Source organism: Dermacentor variabilis, chromosome 1 (assembly GCF_050947875.1).
Source record: "Dermacentor variabilis isolate Ectoservices chromosome 1, ASM5094787v1, whole genome shotgun sequence".
In the NCBI taxonomy this organism is placed as follows: Eukaryota; Metazoa; Arthropoda; class Arachnida; order Ixodida; family Ixodidae; genus Dermacentor; species Dermacentor variabilis.
Genome location: NC_134568.1, coordinates 286,069,686 through 286,090,844, shown reverse-complemented (window position 1 = coordinate 286,090,844; position 21,159 = coordinate 286,069,686). Strand labels below are relative to the sequence as shown.

Below are 21,159 nucleotides of genomic sequence, written 5' to 3'. Positions count from 1 at the left end.
AGTGTGTGTGAGTGAGTGAGTGAGTGAGTGAGTGAGTGAGTGAGTGAGTGAGTGAGTGAGTGAGTGAGTGAGTGAGTGAGTGAGTGAGTGAGTGAGTGAGTGATAAAAGTGGATTGTTCCATTGCCGTGATGCCCAGACGACAAGCAGGCAAAAAAGAAAAACGATCTGCAATATATCGGCGTTGCCTGGGAAGACGAAAGGAAAAAGATGACGGAATACAGTGCCGTCATAATCGCTCCCGATATTACGCGAGAGGGTTTCGGGTGGTAAGTCGGAGGCATTTGGCGCAAGGTGGTCGTGGCACATTGCTGGAAGGGCAGTGGCTGATTGGCGTTATTGCATTCCTGAGTTCGTGGGTCTTTGCGCATGGTTGTTTCGTTGCGTCAGGTATGATGAGAAAGAAATTGAATAGCATTGTACACTCGCATTCCATTCCATCAAAGAACTACTCCCGTTGCACTGTGAACTTGCTGAGATGCAGAGTGAACAAAACGATCTTCCATGAATAATGTGTCACTTTGTCTGCTGTAAAGAAGACGACGCCCACCTCATTTCTATTTCTGCGAAGAAAGGCGTATATATATATATATATATATATATATATATATATATATATATATATATATATATATATATATATATATATATATATATATATATATATATATATATAATCGCGGCTTATGAAGCATGTTTTATCCAGACTTTAGTTTTAATATCGAATGGGACGCTTTCGTTTTCAATATGCACGCAGTGGCGTTGAAAGCGCGTGCCTATATAGGACAAAGTATATGCACTCTTTATTATTATTATTCTCTTTCCTTCTCGTCTAGCTCTCCCTTTTTCCACTCCCCAAGTGTAGGGCAGCCAACCGGGCACGTCCTTGGTTAACTTCCCTACCTTTCCCTCTTCGTTTCTCTCTTTCTCACCTGGAGTTACGCATATCGTTCTTTTCAGGTGGACAGAAAATGAAAGCGTGAAGTGGGACTTCATTACAAAATATAAACCAAAAACGAGCGTAATGAATCCCCCTGTTTCCATCTCCAAGTAAACCCTCTCACTCTACCCTCAAGGAAATATAATGTATAAAAATTAAAAAAACCCAGCGGCATTGCTCGCTGACGGAGCATGATCGCGCGCTATCACTTTATTTTTTATTTTATTTTTCAGAGTTGGAGCCATATTCTGTCGGCGTCCGCGTCGCACGCACATTGACTCATATTTAGGCGCTGCGCAAAGCTTTGGTGCCTATGAAGCGAGTGGCTTTGCCAACGTCGCTGCACCCAGCGAGGCAGTCAATAATAGCCACTACAACGCAGAATCAAGCAGGCGCGGCACGAATCACAGGGACAGACACAAGCGCTCGTGTCTGTCCGAGTTCTTGTGCGGGTCCCTGTTACTCGTCCTTCGTGTGTTTCTGCGCAGTGGTCGCTTTCATTATGGATTACCGGCTAGCCCATTCTTATACCCCGAGGCATTCAACGCGGATTTGCGGCCCGCGGCCGAAGTCGCGCGTTCCGACCTGGCGTTGGTGGTGGGTGAGGCACGCGGCTTACAGCGCGCCTCGTCCAGAGCAGAGCCGTCGATGAGGAGCCTCTCGCTTCGAGCGCGCCCCGTTGCCGGCGCTCACGCGCGCGGCCGGCTCGCAGGAGAAGCGCGCGCCCGTGATGTCCCCGCGGCGGCTGGCCAGGGCGGGGACGACCCCGCGCACCTAGGCCGGCCTACCATGCAGATAGACGGCCCGGGCGCCCCGGAAAGCTCTCTGCTGGCCCAGAATCGCATGGGAAAAGACGCCCTCCAGAAATCCAACAGCGTGCCGCTCATGACCGGTAACAGCCGACGGCCCGAGGCCACCAAGAAGTGCGTGCTTCGACTCGATGGCTACTCCTACCTCATCGGTAAGTAGAGCGCCATCTCAGCCTGCCGGAACCGGTGCGGCGAACGCAGGCCGTCGGCCACGCCGTTTTTGAGGCCCAGGCGGTGCGCGCACACGGCGCTCAAGTGCAGGTCGAACTGCAAGTCAGGGCAAGCCCGAAACGCACCTTACCAAAGCAAGCGCTTTCGGTGAGGAATGTAGCGACACAAGTTGAACAAACTTACGGCGCGCAGTGACCCGAGGTCAGATAGAAGGGCGAGTCAGCAAAGGTCTCTTCTTGAGACATCGTGCACTCAGCCTCTGTATCATGACTCATAAGCAGCCCAGCTAAATGCGTCAGTCAGCCAGCCAGCTTAAAGGACTCCTTTTTCCTCGAAGAGCACAGACATGTTTACCCTGCGCGTTAAGGGTGTCTTATATGCGTGTGCAATCACAGTTGACGCAAATGCGAAAGATAACGTTAACCACCGCCTCTGATGCTCCTTTGTGCTCTTCTTTTCTGTTTGTGACTTTATCCTTGTTTTGTTTAGTTCATCTAAAATGTTAAAGGAAATGGCAACATTTTTTACTTGGTTATGAAAAACTGCGGATGGGAGACAGGAAAAGTTTTTCGATGTATGTTTCTCTTCAGGAACTGAAAATTTTCCTTTTATGCGACTCCAAAATTTGCTGACGCCAGAAGGGAATGAAGGAAATATCATTACACTCAAGATATCCTTTTTTTTTTTCCTGCTCCAACACCAAGGCCAGCAAATTGCCTCGGGTGAGCAGCGTGCGCTAAAACTTCTACAGCTGACTGCATCTAGAGCAAACTTAGAAACACGACATCTGCAGTTTTGTGGCTCGCCTGACACTGCATAGATATTTGCCTGGACGACATCAAACAAGCGAATAGAGAAATGACTTGACTAATAGTGCAGAATATGCCTTACGTCACATACTCTGCGCTATTAGTAATACCAGCTGGCAACGGAAAATCAGGGTTTCTGCTGGCTGCTTTTCACAGGCACGTCCGCCTCTCTATTCTTATTTTTTCCTTATTTTATGCACAGGCGATAGCTCGCGCTCTTTGCTCGCAGCTGCTGCCAGTGCCATCCTGCCAAATCTTTAGTGTGTTTCAAAAAAAAAAATAAAGAACTCCGAGTACACCTAAGCACTTCTCATGAGTGCTGAACGCGAAAGCATTGATGTCCAATTGAACGCCGCTGAGGGATCCTTCGAGTTACGAAGTCCTCGCGGGCACGCGAGCGCGTTTTCATTTGGCCTTACCGAGGCGCAATTAGAACGCAGGCGAGGGCTTCCGAGGCCAAGGAACGCGTGGATAACACAGGCTTCCGGAGAGTGAGAGCGATGATGACGTGGCGTCGCGGGGATGCCCTCTCCCTTCACGCAATACCGCGGCAGCAGGTGTTGCCTTTCGCCCGCTCTGCTCCTTGCAGGGCCAAGCCAGCAAGCGCGAGCCAGCGTCACGAGCGCACGAGAGGCGCGTGGCGTCGCAGCCAATGAGAAGTTTCGCTGCTACAGACGCTGCCGGCTTTTCAATGCGAAAGCATTATATGCTCCACGAAGCGGAAAATACGGCATCCGGCGTTAACATCCGACGGTACAGAGACCCACCGGCGCTGAATCTGCTGCGGCTCAAGCTGGGAAATGCCATGTAGAACAGCCACGGCATCGGTCGTTAGCCGCGGCCCCAAACCCAAAAAATTTACTTTGCCCAATTCGAAAATTGATTTGACCCATGCTCAAAATTGAGTGGGGCCACTGTAAAAATTGACTTGTCCTCCCCCCTAAAGAAATTGGGTGGCCCACATCCCAAAAATTTGAAAATTGAGTTGACCCACGTGCAAAACCGACCTTGCCAACTCCCAGTATTGACTTTGGCCACTCCCAAAATTGACTTTGCCCAATTCTAGCAGATTACTAAGTGAAAAGTATCGCGCTGAAGAGTCATACTGCTTTCGCATTCAATGCACGTAAGGAGGCTTAAATGCCTCTAACTTTTTGCTGAATGGACCATTTGACAATTGCAAAAAGCTTCTGAACACTCTTGTTAAGCGTAGTGCTGTTCTCTCTTTATTTCATTATTTCAGGATGAAACACTGTGAGAGACACGTATACGCGGAAGGGAGTGCCCAAGCTTTCCATCACACGTGCGACGCAGCGTAGGATAGGGACAGACAGACAGACAATGAACTTTTATTCAGATCCTGAGGGACTAGCCGGTGGAGACCCGTTGGGGCCCCCGGCTCGCCGCTGGCTGCTCCCATGTCGGAATCGGGAGGCCAAGCCTCTCCGCTCTTTCACGGGCCCTCTGGACGGCCATGGACTGGAGCTTAAGTTGCGTGCTAGATATGGCCTCGTCCCAGTCCCGTTCGCTGGTGAGGGACGTATCCCGTAACGCAGGACACTGCCAGAGCATATGAGGTAGAGTGCTAACCTCCCCACAATCCGGGCACTGTCGGTCAATTTCTGGATAAATCCTGCTTAAGAAACTTCGCGAGGGATATGACCTCGTCTGAAGCATCCTAAGCGTGATCGATTGTGATCTGCATAGATTTGGATGCGGAGGCGGGAAGCGCCTGCGTTCCTCTTTATAATGGGAGACGATCTCGGGAAATGTTAATAACTGGTCGCTGTGGCCGAGCTCCTCCGGATCCAATGTAGCCCCATCGCCGTCGCGGCGCGTTAATTCTCGCGCACGGCGGTGAGCAATTTCATTGGGGTTCGGGTGGCCCGGCAGCACGTTGTCGCCCATGTGAGCTGGAAACCATATAATATAATGCACGGGGTCACAATTAGTTCTGGACTTGTTTTTCAGAATCACCTGCGCTTGTTCTTTGGGTGGTCTCTTGTTGGCCGTACTTGTTTGCGATGTTGCGTCAGGAAGCTGCCGTTGTGACATTTACAACTGTAAGTTTTAAAGCTTGACACAAAGGCCGTTAGGCGTTCAGCAATACTTAAAAAACGCCTTCTTCAAAAGCAGGTTAATTGCCCTTCGCAGGGGCACCCAAAAACGCATTACCTTCGAAATCACTACTCCAGTATTCTTAGTTCATACTAACTTGTGTGTTATCTTCGGTTATAAAAAAAACTGTAGCACAGTTGTTGCATGTTGGCAGCGAAAAAGAAATCTGCATTTTAAACCTCCGAACCGGTAGAGTCCCTTCCAGAATATGGGATATCTAATGTCCTCGTGGGGAGAGCGAATGTGTCGAGCAAAAAAAAAAAAAAGAAAAAGAAAACAAGAGGCTTAGCCGTATAGCGCACTGCACTACGCAATGGAGAATAGATGGAGAGGAGGAGAGAGACGCTGCAGAAAGCTCTGCAGCCGAGCGCACAGTGCGACGCCATGCCCGGGCAGTGCAGCGGAGAGGAATTGGAGCTGCTAGCTGGGTCACTGCGTCAAGGCACCGCCGCTGGGCGCGTGGAAGGTTCTCTGGGGAGGCGCAGTGCAGCACAAGAAGTCGATAGTCTCTTTATGTTTTCTCAGGAGCGCCTGGGGCCTTCGCGTGAAACGCACTCGAGAAATAGCTCTGCTAAAGCATGGCTTCAGTGACGCAAGTGGTTCCAGTCGTCGCACGTACAGCTTGCGGCAGCATTTTCTTTCTTTCTTTCTTTTCTCCCTGCTTTCTACTCAGAAAAAAAAAAGCTAAATCAACCGCGATTTGGACCCGCTCTTGTCGACCTTTCGTCTAAATCTTTCAGGAAGAGCATCTCAGAAAGGAAACGATGTCCGAACCAAATGCGTGGGCTGTAATGCGCAAGAACCTCTTGGGGAAACTGCGAGAGGCGCAACAGCAACAGGGCGTATAGTTATATGGTTTTCAGGCCGACAATTAGACGGGCGATATAGTGTGCACCTATGTCATGCGGGCACGAGAGTCGCCCGTCAGAACGTGAGTGACAGCAGCGAGCCAATGAAACCGCGCGAGCTGGCACGTGCACGGTCTCAAGCATATGCGTGCTGACGACGTCACCTAATGGTGCAGAAACGTGGCGAGTACCAACGATGGGTCTTCTCTCATTGCTCATCCAAGCCAAGCAAGGCATGAACGAATGCCTGCCAAAATTTCAGTGAGAGACAGAGCATGAAAACGGGAAAGAAAGGGAAGCTAAGCAAAGTAAGGTCCAGCTGGCTTCCCTGTACCGGGGAAGGAGGTATGAGAGGGGAAGAGGTTAGCCTTCTAACTATATATTAAAGCGAAGCTTTCTTTGCCTCTTCCTTCAACTTTACTACTGCTGCTGCTGTCTGGCACACCGCGTCGAGGGGTGGTTCAGAGCGATAGGAGCGCGGCAGAAAGGAAAGGTGACGCGAGAAACTCGTTTGGACCTTTGCAACGTGTCGAATGTGCACAATGTCCTCTGGAGCTTCCTGGGCGTCTCGCCACATTAGCCTCTTGTAAGCTGTAATTATTCGTGACCCCCCCTCGGAAGCACTGCAGAAACTGCAGCGCTTACCTTTCTACTAACGTGCGAGTCCAGAAGGAAGCTAGATAGAATGGTAGAGAGGAGGGGTAGAGGAGGCAGAGAATGGGTAGAACCGACGTAGTCGCGAAGAGAGTGAATAACAGCCTTGGCCACTCTTCGTTCGCAGTTCCCATACAAGGGAGGGGGAGGGGGATAGGGAAAAGGTGACGTGAGAAGGCAAGACAACGCTACTGCTATATATACACGACAGCGGCTATGGGCAAACAGGATAAATTTGAGTTCAAGGTGCGGTACGGTACGTTTCTGCTATTTCTGAAAATACACCATGCAAATTTGTCAAGCGGCCTACTTACGCAGGGCGTGCGGTAGCAGAGCCGCATTAAAGCGCACCGTAGGGCCTAGGCAAATCTACGGAAGTGGTCACACGTCAAATCAACACTTCTGTGGCCGCCGCGGTACATTTGCGGCTATGGTATGGCTCGAGGTCGCGGGTTCGATCCCGATCGCGGCAGCCGCATTTCAACGGGGCGAAATAAAAGAAACGGGACACGATTTCGGGACACGTTAAAGAACACCGCGGTGTAAAAATTAATCCGAGGTCCGCCACTACGGTGTGCCTCATAATCCAATTGTGGTTTTGGCACGTACAGCCCAATAATTCAATTAAAGTTTAATACTTCTGCAACGATACGATGTGCCATGTGAGACAACGAATATGCTTAACCCTCTCGGAGGTTATGAAGTATGGCGCACAACAACGCCTCAAGCAAACACCTCTCCATGTGTGTTCTGTGTACGACGCAGACAAACAGGAGTGGTGCACGCAAGGTAGCGTCTAACATTAACTCACCACGCTGGCGTTGGACTAAACTCTGAAGAAATTAAACATTCGTCGTCAACATCACAGCTAATTATCGTCAATAAATTAAAACAGCACAGAAGTCTTCGCTTACATCGATTCCCGCAGCTCGTGGGATCCGCATATGTTTTACTACAAATGTGCTTGATGGAAGATGAAAGAGAGAAAGAAAAGCTATCACGCACAGCGCCTAAGCATGTAAACATGCAATAAAGCACACAAATATGCGAATTTCGAATTTCGAAACAAATTACAGGATCAAGTTAAGGGAAAACACGGGGAAGGCGGGAGATGGAAATTCAAGACGATGAGCAAAACGAGAACAACGTGAAAGCCAGAGCTAACATTTGGACAAGTGGACCTGTCTTTTTCAAGCGTCAGGTTAAAGCACATTTCAGTGCTCAGCGCAGAAGCAGTGCGCTGGAGTGATCTAAGAATATCCCACTCGTCTCTTAAAATATGTTGTGAGCGGGGTTCTTTCTTTCTTTTTTCATGGGGGACGGTGTGCATTCCTCGAGGTTACGAAGCGCCCGTAAAGCAAGGGACATGGTGAAAATTTCTGCCTGCACTGCATGAGCTGCACAGTCTCGTAGAGAACTGATGCATTTATCAATATCTGCTTCATCCCTTACACTAGCGAGACGGAGAATTTATTTACAATATCGAATAAACATGACCGAGACTGGCGTGTTTTAACCCTCTGCTCTACACTCTGACTGACAAGAGGACTGACGACGGATGATTAATCTGATGCATTTATTTTCTGCCATTAAAGTCTGAAGGAGCTTAGGTCAAGAAAGTGGCGCTGTCTTATTAGAATATGGCTGCAGGTGTGCCGTGTGAGCCTAACGTTAGAGAATTGCTCAATTGGAAACTTGCGGTGAAGAAGCCGTTGCATTTATTCTATTACTGGGAATACATTACTTGTGCGCACAAACAACAAAGAGAAAGGTAGTCTAGTTTTGAGGCAACTGCGCTCAGTATGCAGACTTAAACACGCGTCTCCAGACCCGATGAGATAAGTATCTGGGGCCGAATTCACAAAGCTTTTCTTTCGTAGGCGCTCTTTGCCGTTGGTCTGCTGCCTTCACTAACGATATGGACATCGTCAGGATAGGCTGAAATTTGCTCTTACGAACAATTCTATCGTAAGAGAATTTTCTTAATAAGGACGATGGTGCCAAATTCACAATACTTTTTTTGTTTGTAAGTGCTTTTCTTGCCATTGGCCGGCCACCCTTCAATAATAATATATCCAGCATCACGATTGGCAGGTATTTTGCCTGCCGTATTCACAAAGCAGTCGTGGTACGCTGGAGAGCTCCACAGAAACATGCGCCAACTAAGTGGGATAGCAAACATGCGTTTAGCGAAGGCGACTATCAAAGGCAAAGAATCAACGCCCGGGTGAAGCAATTGCCGGCTTACACTGCTAGGTAACCCCACCTATAGCAAACGCCTTATCAGTTGTTTCGGTTGGTCGGCCGACCGGTCGGCGAGACCCTCCGTGAGTCCGCCCGTCTAACTAACGGCAAACAGTTTCTACGAACAAAAACCTAGGCAGTTTCGGCCCATCGAGATATTAAAATTTATTAAGTCTGTTTCTAACACACGCACACATACTGTGTGGCACGTTTTGCGCGTTCATTTAGTCAAATGAGAGCAAAATAACCCATAAGTCGAGTCATACGGCACAGAGCTACACAGCTTGGCAAAAAATCATGCTGTAGGGCGAATTCATGCAGATTTGTGAATGTTGAAGGATTGCCCTAGTGGCCTTATGACATTCTGACAGGAAAGCGCCATACATCTCCGACACCCACGACTGGTGTATCAGCGTCTGCAGGGTAACCATATCGCGCTGTGTCAACGTCCCATTTTGCGCCCGTATCAATATATACGCGAGCAATATCGTTTGTCATTTATGGCAGTGCCGTCGGCGAATTATTTACTCTGTTCCGGCCAATATCCCCAACGCTAGAAGTCAACTTTTGCGATAAGCCTGCTTTCAGTTCTTCCACTTAACTGAAGTGAAACTTGGCCCCCCTACCGAGTTCGGGAGATACGGGTGCCACGGGATCATTGATTATCTGTACGCCTACACGGGAAAGATTATTTACTGTCGCCACATATGAGTAACTCTTAAGTTTCGTGTTGCTTCATTTGCCCTTTGCTACAGCAAAACTGCATTGTTCTTTTTGCCTGGGGCAACAAAAGAGCAAATAAAATGCAAGAAGATATAACGAAGTTCCCCGAAAAACGTCTGGCCACAAAAAGATTGATTCGCAACGACCTGCAACAGCGGTGACGCAGTGTTAACGCACACTGCTACTTGTTGGTACTTTTCCTTTCTTTGTACGCAGCCCTCTCTCTCTTGCTCCCTCACTCATTCTTTTCTCTGTGCGTGTATTCCGATTCATGAGCTACGCCCTCTTGCGCAACGGGGCCGTCTGTCACGCGAGCGGTCGAAATTGATCTTAATCCCAGGAAAGGTCACGGATCGCCGTTCGCAGCTGCTGTAATTGCGCAGTCTTCGTGGCCACCCGCGTTGTCCGTAAACGACTCTGCGGTTGACCAACGCCAGCGATAAGCCCCGCGCGGCGTCTTTTAGCGCCACTTGGTCTTTCATCACGCCTCTGATATATGCGACCATGGTACCACTGTTCGCCTCTTTAGTTTAGTTTCTTTAACGCGGCAGGAAGTTTTGAGGACTACGAACTGATTTACGGCAACAGTATCCTTGCGGCTGCGTTAGCTATATAGTACCGGCTATACTGAGGAAGCCTGGCCCGAATTTGTGCTTCGGCGTAAGCTTTCCACTGACTCTGGCAAGTTACAGAAGATAAAAAAAAACTTAAAATGTCAAGGTGTTTATTGAAAAGGTACGCAAGGAGCGAGAGGTCGAACTCGGTGCGGCAATCAAAACCCTGCGGGCAGTCAGAACTGGCCCCGCGCGTCAAGCGCTGGTGATGTGCCTAACTGACCGGCACTTCGTCGTATACAACAGGCTGTAGATGCGCCTGACTAACCAGCGGTTCTTCTTCGTTACAAAAATTATATTTGTAAGTCACAACGGCACTCTGATATCGCAATCCAATTGGTGCATATTGGGTGTATTTGGAGGATACAAAGTCGTGAATGAACTCGGGCTTTGGCATTATAGGACATGTCTGAAATCTCACTGAGCTTTGGCATACACGGCAGTAATTTTGTGACGTCACTCAAAACGCAGCGGCACGGATGGTTCAACGGAACAGTGGCACACAAAAGGCAAGATGCGCTGGCTCTCCTTGTCTTGTCTGCCCGTGTCCTGCTGTGCCCGCGTTCTACTCTGCTCACTTTGATGTATGAATGTCGGGCGGGTCCTATTAAAACCTCCGTTAGGTTTCACTGCACTACAGCATCAGCACAATCACTATGTGCTAGCTCGCCAGCGGCAATGGGCATTTCTTGGGAATCTTGAGTAAGGATGTTTTGAAAGCATTGCTATTCTCAGAAGTCCTGCCAAATGCAAGTGCCGTGAGCTCTGAAAAGCTTCGATTCCACAGTTGCAACTTGTTCTCTAAGGTAATTAATTATAGTGTTTATTAATAAATCCTGGCAAAATTTGTTAATCAACGATAACCAGACAGTTACCTATGTCAGCTGCAGCCGCTAGTAAATCGCCGCCGAAGAAAATGCATTATTGATGCGAAAGCATCAGTGGTCCATTGAGCGAAAAAGCCGACGTCTGTCGTCTGGACAAGCGAAAAAATTGGCTGTGGCTTAGCTCAGCTACCCCAAAGCGAAAGCTTGGTTTAGCCTGGTTTTTCACTTGGTTAACCTTTGGTTAAGCTGTGATTATTATACTTAGGTGTACGATCATCGTTAAGTCAGGTATTACGGCTGTGCCTAGACATGATTGTGATGCTAGACATGCTAGACATGACTGTGATGAGGTTTGGGTAGACACGCATCGTTCGACGGTGCGACGGCTGTTGTGACACAGGGAAAGGACAAGTGCTAGACATGCAAAGAGACGCCGCGAACATGCGCAGCATTGAAGCACAAACGGACAGGGCGCGAACGCGGGTCGCTGCATTGATCTTGACGGTGCGAAGCCTGTTGCATTCCGGACCCTCTCCAGTGAAGCAGCTCGCCGGGCGATATCCACGGGGTGGTCAGGCGCCGCTTGGCGACGACGGCTCAAAGCCTCCCGCTCCCACGCAATGCTCAGCGAAGACGGCCCGGCCTCGCTCTCATCCATAGCCAAGCTCGCAATGACTAGGCGAGCGCGGCGCTCCTCTTAGCCAGGCGCGCGGCGAGTCACGTGGTCAGGCGCCGACGCAGCTGCGAATAGCGCATGCGCCAAGCCGGCGGCGGCGGCGGAGCTCGGCGCGGCGAGTCAGGGGATGCCTTGCCAAGGCTACGACGCCAGCTGCGGTCAAATGAAGGTCAAATTGCTGGCGACGGCGAAACTCGGCTCGACGCGGTTAGTAAAGTTAAAAACGGCACCTAGATTCCCGTTGGCTGCAACACCGCGTCACGTGCGCGCCTCGACGGAGCAGAGCGGGCGAAAGGGCCTAGCTGCTGATGCTTTGGCGGGCCAGATGTTGCGTGAGGGGAGATGGCATCACCGTGACGCCACGTCACCCTCGCTCTCGGAAGCCTGTGTTATACGCACGTTCCTTGTCTGCCCAAGCTTTCGCTTGCGTTCTAACTGCGCCTCGGTAAGGCCATATGAAAACGCGCCCGGCTGGTCAAGCCTCTTTCGAGTTATGAACTCGAGGAGTTCATAACTCAAAAGACCGCTCAGCGCCACTCAAGTGGACATTAATGCTTTCGCATTCGCATCTCATAAGAAGTGCTCAAGTGTCCTCTGATTTTTTATCTCGACTATACAGAGATAAATAATTGTGACTTCCTCCCATTCAAAACTACCGCGAATGGTGCCGCTCGCCGTTGGGTACGACTGAAGTTTCTCTCGGCAACGGTGAATGCTAACGGGCGCGCGGGCCAAGCCTGATACGGGCTACCGGGTGAGCCTGAGCTGGTGCAGAAATGTGTATTACAGAGAATCGAAAAGTACGAGATTTATTTATGTATTTATTAATTTGTTTATTTATCATTAGCATGACCACATGATGTGGATCATTACGGGGCTACGGCCACGGCGAGACAGCGAATGCCACTTCAGGTGGCCGTGTCACCTGTTGTAACGGGCTGTCAAGCACGTGAACCGCATGAAAGTAACAGCGTGCTTTCTGGTGCCCAATCCACACGCAAATAAATTCTGCACCCCCCCTCCATTCTTCTTTAGCGCGACTGTTTTGAACACTGCGCAATTCATTAATTACAGTAGCATAATTCCTGCATGAGAACAAATGCATCGGGGATACTTCTTTGAGTGAGAGAATCATTAAATAGACAACTAAGAACCCACTTCGCGCTGGAACTGAATGAGAAGACATGCGAGTACGAATAATCCGCTTCTTGCTTAGCTCGCTCGTCCAAGAAGCGCACAGTTGTGATCACGAATGCTTATTTGAAACGCCTCTGTGCCTTTCTTGGCATTTAGACCCGAATCCTGGCCTTCCATCCACGTGTCCTCTCCGTTTCTCACAACACTGCTCCATTCAAGAGGCAGCGAAATATTTCCCGCTTTCGTTGCGCCTAAAGTTGGTAGGCGAATTACACGCATGTAGTATGGCAAGTATGAGTAGGAAGGCATCACAGTAGCCATAAAAGGGTGGTCAAGTGCATTAATAAATAATTAATTATATAAATAATTAATTATTTAATTAATTAATTCAGTTTTTCATCGTTTATTCAGAAAACAACGCAGAAGAGGTTCCAAAGTTGTCAACAACTTCTAGCTATTTTCTGTCTTTAATTTGTTGAAATTCGTGTCAGCATAAGATACCGTTATCTACCGGTGTGTGAGAACATCCCGTAGATCTACGTTTATGGTGCGTCCCGAGATTTGCAACACGCAGCCCTCTGAGATTTTAATGTACAGTTTTCAATAGTAGTATTATTGCGTAATAGATATGCAAAATTCTAATATTTCTAAGCAGTGTTCATAGCTGCCATTTGGTATGTGTATGAGTTTCCCTTCTTCGACTCTGATAATTATCCTTCAGTACTTCAAAGAAAAGAAAACCTAGCTGTATCCGCCCGCAACATCTTCTACAATTCCATGTTTGAACCTGACCTCAGCGCGGAACTGCAGTTTCCTAAGATCAGGCCTGTCTTAGTAGTTGGGCAGAAAGCGAAGAAAAGCAGCAGCAGCAGCTGAAGCGGAACTTGAGAATTTCCACATCTTAGTGTTGTAATGGATAGACGCTTCGGGGCAGAGCAGTTCAAAGTTTCATTAATTCTATAACCAGCTCGTGAAAACAAAACTAACGCGTTGAGTCATGAAGGCAGGTTTTTGCGTGTCTTTTTGCCGGAAAACGCAATTCGCTATGTGTGGCATCAGCTGTTAGGTACATTATCTGTCATTCTCAACATTCTTTCTTTCTTTTTTTTGTCTGCTTCTCTGCCCACCTTTTTTTTTTTTTTACACTTTGCAATGTCGCATAATTTCAGAACCTGGTTCGTACTTTTGTCCTTTTTTTCATGTCACTATCAATTTGGCCCGCCATATATATTTTCCTCGATTGAAGAGCCCGATGCTCGAAGGCGACAGAGCGTGTAATGGCTGCGCTGCGTCATTTTATTGTTCAATAAAACAAGCGCTGATCAAGCTCGTGGGTTTTTTTTTTTTTTTCGGTCGGAATTTCTAGCGTGGCGCTGAACGTCGCTGGCTTCTTCCTCGCTTGGCGAAATGGACCTGCTCGAGTGAAAGCCGTTTTCGCGGGGCACGTTCCCCGAGCCTAGGTTTTATTTCTTTTTTTTTTCTTTTCTACAAAGCCTCGTAAGTCAAATAAAAAAGAAAAGAAAGATGTGATGCCTTACTTAGCCACAAGTCGAACGTTGGCGCGAGGAGAGTGGAAATTTTGCGGCGTGTGGCTGGTGAAACTGCGCAAATGTCTTCCTACTGCGCATACAACCGATTTTTTGCTTGTTAGCTTCTTTTATTTTTTTTATTTAGAAGCTAGCTCGGCAAAGCTGCAGCGCGCAACGCACGTGATGCCGTGTACGAATAACGCCGAAATGGGCACGTCCTATTCTTTCGTATTTCTTTCGTTTCGCTATGAGCTGTAGGCACAAGGCGCACATGTATGTACTTGCTGTTGACTTGGAGCGAGCAGCATCCGAATGTGGTTCGACATCTTTCCCGCCGCCTCGAGTGCGTGGTGCATGCGTTTCCTGCTAGGAAACATGGATTCATGAGGACCTCTGTAGTGTCTCACACTTGCCGCTGGTGATGGTTCGCGCTCTACGCGGTTATTGCGGAGCCGGCGAAACGCCGACTTCTTTCCTCCATTTAGGTTCTTTCTGTTGTTGCGCGCGAGAAGCTTCCGATGTCTAGCATGCTTTATTGAGGCCCCTGAAAGCGAGCGCCGTGACTCGGGTGGAGCGTTTGTTGCTCTGTCGAGAGCAGCAAACTGCAATCATTGCAACTGCAATGTTGACTCTCGACAGAGCCAACATGATCTTTCCACGCGATGTGACACTAAAGAAAAATGGCGAAAAACGAGGCAGTCGGGGAGTGAGAATGGTGCTACAAGCGCGGAGAGGAAGCGATACAAGATGCCTCTGCAATCAGCATGTCGTCGCCTGGGACGCTTGCGTCACGAGCCGTTGCTAGGCACGGCAGGTATCAAACGGTCGACGCCCAGTCATTTCGCGGCTGCCTTCGATCATCAAAGTTTATTGCGTCGCCGTCAGGGCCCGATCGCCCCATTTGCTGTAACGGCATCGCCGCATCTACTGCTTGGTCCAGTGCGTCGAAGCCTTCGCGTTGGCCTACGGCTGATGGCGCAGAAGGCGACCTATGATTTAACGGGATGAACGGCATGCAGGGAACTAATAGCGGAAACGAAACCAACCCAGCCTTGGGACTACCGAATGCAGCTGCTCGATGTAGAAGCATCCGAAACGCAAACGCTCGTACACAGTTTACTAGCTGCGGCATGTACAATGCTCGTGACCTCAGTTCTGTATATATTTCTTGTGTCGTAATATTGAGGACCCCAGAGTTCGTTGCTCTATACATTACGCATAAGGTGCTGGATGAAACGTTCATGTCGGCGACCACCTGCCTTTTTTGCGTGACCATATTGCTCCTAGTCCATGAGCACATCGGGTGCCACCCTTGGCTTCGTTCTTTTCTATTTCTTTCGTCGCTTGTCCTCACCGTGTTTCGAATTTTCCATTTCTACATTCACTGCAGCCGGATTGCACAATGGCTGGCGATATCATCAGGTAGGAATACAACCTCTTTCATAAATATTCTGAATAAAGATTTTCTTTTTATTTACAGCTCGTGGCTACTTTAGGTTATATTCGCTTCATAAGCAGCTTCACCAGCATCTCTGGTTGAATAAACCTCAGATGATAGCAAAGAAAACTCTTGCAAGTGGCATTGAAGTGAACCTATAATTCGGCTCATGGCATCAACTCATCGACTCATGCTAAAAAAAAAAGTCGTGCATGTGGGCCTCCTTACCTGTCAGGCAAACAGAAACATTCCGAGAGGTCAGTGCTCCGATGATGTAATAACTTTCGGCTTTAAAAAATGAAGCAAAAAGAAACAGGTCTCTATGGTCACATTTTTTCGATAAAAAGCCTGCCTCACACCAGCAATGTTTGTTCTACCACTTGCACCATGTCTACCACTAATAAGTGAAGCAGTGTACTAAGTTGGGGCGTTTGGTGAAACAGAGCTATTTTGCAAAAATAAAACAGCACTAATTTACCTACTGTAGTAGTTGTCGACGATCTCGCCGCTGGCACCATGTGTAAGGGTTGAAGGTCGTAGAGAGGAACTTGGGAGGAACTAGGTGAACAGGGTTTATTTACAGTATTTAAATTTTAAACAAGAGATACATTTACACAGTCTAGCGTGACTCCAAAATGGAGCCCGCAAGACGAACATACAGCACACAGCTTACGAGCACAGAGCACGACGACGAGCACACACTAGCAGCCGACAACAGCCGCTTATAACCCCTTCGTGTTCCCTAGATCCCTAGGTGAGGCAAAACGTTCGACGACATCGTAAACAAGCCACCTCTCTGCGGGACGGTTTACACACACACGTACGCACTTTCACTGCACTCGGAGCTGACCTTCGCAACACGGCCGTCGTGTTGTCCATTGTCCTGCGTCCCCGCCGGCTGGGGTCACGCCAGACCCCAGCCGGCGCCTCTAACTTCCAGAGCGGACCTCGCACAGTGGCCTCCACCGCTGCCCATCGTCTGACGTCTTCAAAGGCCAGTGAAAAGGCACCGCAAGGCATCTCCTTCCAGGAAATCCCCCTGCTTCAGTCGAACCGTGAAGGCGATTTCACTAACAATAGCTGATCGCGTTTAGTCATGCGGCGCCCAGGGGTTGTTGACGCGGCACCTCGCGGCCCCTACGAAACGAGTCACCGCGGCAAGTGTTGAAGGCTTCCATGGTATCTTCGGGGAAGCTCGCCACGCTCGCAGCTGCAGCTGGCTGCGAAAACTTGCATGTTGCCACCTTGGCAGGCCATTCCTAACGCTACGTAAAAATTTGATATGTGCCAATATGAATTTTAGAGCAAGACTTCGTGTTGCGCCATTTTTAAGTGAAACGAGGCCATTTGATTCAAGTACTCGTATATCCACAGGGTGTCCCAACGATGATACACCAAGATTTAAAGGTATGCAAATGCCACGTAGCTGGACAGAACCAAGGTAATGTTGTTTATCGCTGCTTATGTGGCGATAATTTTTTGCATTCCGTCAAATTACATAATTAGTCTTAATCAATTATTCAACTTCTCAAACATTATAGTTATATTAAAAGTGCCAATGAGAGAATTGTAGAGCAACATGAAAAACTCCCGATACAGCTTTCTGTTGCTCAATATGTGCTACATAAATGTGTTTTTCCGAGCGCGAAAGAAGCCGGCAAATACAAGCAAAATTGCCGCGCGACTGGCCGCTCGAGGCACTTTGCGTATATTCGTAGGCTTCTTTCACGCTAAAAGAAAAACACTTTTATGTAGCACGTATTGTAGCACGTAACCTCCATAAAGTTGTATCGGGAATTTTTCATGTTGCTCTACAATTTTCTCATTGACACTTTGTATATAATTATAATATTTGACAAGTTAATTATTAAGACTAATTATGTAAGTAGGCGGAATGCAAAAAGAAGTCTGCGTATCTCCAAGCGACGGATAACAGCATTACCTTGGTTCTATCCAGCTACGTGGCATTCGCTTCTTTTTAAATCTTGGTGTATCATCGTCGGGACACCCCACCCCGTATACGGGTGGTTGCGATATGAAGTCAAGAGCAAGATATTGAGTACAACTTATGCGCGTCTCATTTCTAGCTCTGCAGCTAACGTGAAGAAATCCTACATGAACTTTTCTTCTGTAAACACGCTTTGTACGCTTGTACAAAACTGTGAAACTGGCGCTCAAGTTTCCGCAACAAGCACCATGATGTTGAATCCTAAAGTTCACCTTGCTTTTTGCAATATTTTCACTGTAATATTCTTGCTTGAAATTTCTTTTAAAGTTTGCGTATAACTGGCAACAAGTGGTAACTCAACTGTTTCGCCCTTGCGCTGGAAGTCTGCAGGTGTGTGTTCATTCGCAGAACTCCTTCAGAACTTCATCAAGCCGACGTATTCTGAGGCACCCATTTCTGCGAATGCCAGGCATACTGCTTTAAAATTTCGGATAACTCTATTACTGCAGATGCCTCTGTTTTCTGTATAGACGTATGAATGGAATGATCAAGAGCGATAAGAAATATAGCCAGCTTCCAGCTCCGTACCGCTTCCTTGCGCCTCACTGTGTCTTCTTTTTTTTTTCTGAAACTTCACCTGGTAGCTTTACAGCGACTGACAAAGCACGCTTTACAGGATCAAAATTATTAACGAGGAAAGTGACGCAAGTGTGCGTCATGCGGACAATTTTAAATTGAGAAATAGTATTAAAATGCAGTTAAGTGTGTTTACTGTTCGTGATGTTACAGCTTTTTCAGGTATTTTTTTTTGCCTATATGTTCTTTCAGTGCAGGGTAGCGAATGGGGGTACGTGCGTCTGGTTAACCTCCTTGCCCCTCCTGGCATCTCTCTGCCCACTTACGCCTGGATTTTATCTGTCCTTTCCAATTTGTTCTATCTTTTTTGTAATCCCTGTCTCCTTCTCAATGTCCAGTTCACTCACCTGTACTCGGGGATCGAATAACCTAATGGTTCTATTTATTTTTGCGTTCCCTCATTTGCCCTAGCGACGCCCTACCAATATCACCTACAGCACCGACCGGCCTGTACGAAGCGTTGAATCACAAGAATGAAATACAATCGGCCGAGAAGAATCGTTAATTTAAATATAACGACCAAGGTCCACTTAAGCTTCCTACCCTGCCTCCTTTCATTTTGTTCGTTACTTTATAAAAGCTACCTTACACTTATCGTTTCTTCTTTACAAGTTTATTGTATACTGTGTCACCTTTACTACTAATTTAACAAAACAAATCTGCTTCGTACTGTGTTAGAAGGACAAGAGGTGACTTAGCAGTTCCCTCTAACCTTTTTTTTGTCTTCTTTTTTAATTCTAGACTCGAAAACTGAAGCTCTGACTCGGCTAAATATAGCGCTTTATTAGCTCGATTCCAACAGAATAAAAACGAAACGATCTTTTCCGGTCAAATACTCTCGTCTTTCGATTAACTCTGCGTTGCCCAGGTTTCGTACGCAGCGGTGCGGCACTGAAGAAATTGCTAATCCGGTCGCCCTGGCCTCCTCTTTTTCTCTGTCTGGTCAGTCTTTCACGCGCGTCCCAAATTACTGCCGCCACGAGGTTGCAATGAATCTTGCTTCTCGCATGCCTGCCATTTTACTTTAAGCCGCGCAATAAAGAACACTAATGAAGATTAAATAACCGCTTTTCTTCTATGTTTTCGAAAAACAAATAGAAACACGGTGTCGTGCCGAGACTCCAGCTGCTCTCCGCGTAATCCGGCTGTGTCGGGGCCCGCACCAGGGGTCAGCGACCTTTCAGGCTTTAGCACGCGCGTTCCCGACAGGTCATGAATAACTTGCGAGTCCGTGTTGATAGTGCATGCTCCTTCCTTTGCGGCGTTCTTTCCTCCGACCAGGTTCGTCATAATAAAAGAAGCAAATGAATTTGGTCTGTTTCGTGGTTATGTGTTTGGTTCGCGCACTCCGAAACGTTTTACCGGAGGTAGTGCAAACCTGTCCTCTCGCGAACAGCAGGGAGACCATGTCGTCCTAGGTTTGCTTGATATGCATCTATACTTAAGCAGATATACTAGTCATTCGTTGTAATGCTATGAATATAATATTTGTAGGTCACTCGGGTGAGTGTTGTGGATTCATTTGATTCCTTAGGATGGCTAGAGTTCTCGCGATAAAAAAAAAGGGGGGGGGAGCAAGGCAGGTGAACAAGAGAAGACAAACGTTTCTTTGCACAAAACCTGGCTCAAGTGCCCAGGCTGTTCCACTTGTCTGCGCCAAGGAACAGTGCGCAGTGATTCGTTTTCTGTGATCTGAAGGCGAGATAGTGACGTACACAATGGTAGGCTGAATTGTTGACAAAGAAGGCACATCCAGTGAATTTCAGAAGGCGCGTTTCTTGTGTTTTCTTTTTTCAACTTTGGCACTGGCTTGATTCAAGCGTGAATATAACGCCAGCAAAGCTTTTTAGGACAAAATTACAGCGAACTCGCTGGTGCTCGCTCAGCCCTGAGGCACAGGGGGCTTCAGATTGTTGCCATCGCATCAATTTGCACAATCTTTAGCTGTGCAGCATATTCTACAAGAATACTCCGCTGCCTTCATATAACAGAAAACGAGTCACTGTGCATTACTCTTTTGTGCATTCAAGTGGGCCGCCACAGTTTTATTTTAACCGCAGCTGTCGTTCATGTTGTTGGGGTATTTTCTTTTCTTCCACTGCAGCCAGTCTTTGTTTGCGCCACCGTTTAACACGGCGGTATATATATATATATATATATATATATATATATATATATATATATATATATATATATATATATATATATATATATATATATATATATATATATATATATATATATGCAGGTTAACGAGAGGCGAGTTTTTGGTCTGCTACCCTTACCCTGCACTGGGTTGGGGGATATAACGGGTTGTAAAGAGGACAACGAGCGAGAACAAAAAAACGAACATAAGAAGATAAGAAAAACAATGAACAAAAAAGGCGTTGCAATCACCGGCGTCTACGCAGGCCGGTCGATGCCGGTGCGATGTTCAGTCGAGTCGATGTTTTAAAAATGTTCCAACAGAGGCTGGTCGCCCAACTGGTTAAGCTCGACGGAAAGTGATTGTCTCTGCACACTGTACGGTGGGCACTGGCAAATAACCACGCCCAAACTTATACAACAGTCATTGCAGAGATAGTGACGTCACATGGAAAGCGCGCTGATGAGGCAGTAGAGTGAACGGGTTCTGTATTCTTAGAAAACTTCTTACGCTAAAACTGCTCTTAAGAGCAGCTGCCAACCAATGGGGTTATCGGAGAGAGAGAGAGCGAGAAGTCATAAGGGCAATGCAGGGAGGTTAACAAAGCTGAGGCCGGCAGGCTGGCCTGCGCTGGGGAAGCGGGAAAGGGAACTGAAAGAGGAGAAGAAAGAAAGAAGGTCACAGTCTCCACTGTTACGCGCACAAGCCTGCACCACTGAGTCAGTCACAGGCGGTCATACAGGCTGGTGCATTTCAAGAAACGCACCTGCGCCTTTGTGGCCTTGCACATAGCAGACGCACGAGGCCACGGGCCCAAGATCTTCTCCTCTGTGAAGGACCTGTCGTATAAGTGCCCCAAAACTGTCCGAATGCCACTCCTTTCATCTTCGTATG

The 21,159-nt window shown here is 47.8% G+C and overlaps 1 protein-coding gene across 6 annotated transcripts in view; it reads left to right on the top strand.

Annotated features, from left to right (window-relative positions):
* Positions 1–21,159, top strand: part of Pde1c (Phosphodiesterase 1c) — a 658,667-nt gene that overhangs the window by 454,565 nt on the left and 182,943 nt on the right. For 4 of the 6 annotated variants that reach the window (XM_075677482.1, XM_075677476.1, XM_075677471.1 and 1 more), the window contains exon 2: positions 1,651–1,899. The exons of the other annotated variants lie outside the window; for them this stretch is intronic. In XM_075677482.1, coding sequence (XP_075533597.1) covers positions 1,728–1,899 — 172 coding nt within the window. In that variant the 5' untranslated portion in view covers positions 1,651–1,727. The remainder of the gene's footprint in view (positions 1–1,650; positions 1,900–21,159) is intronic. 6 annotated transcript variants of the gene reach the window in all.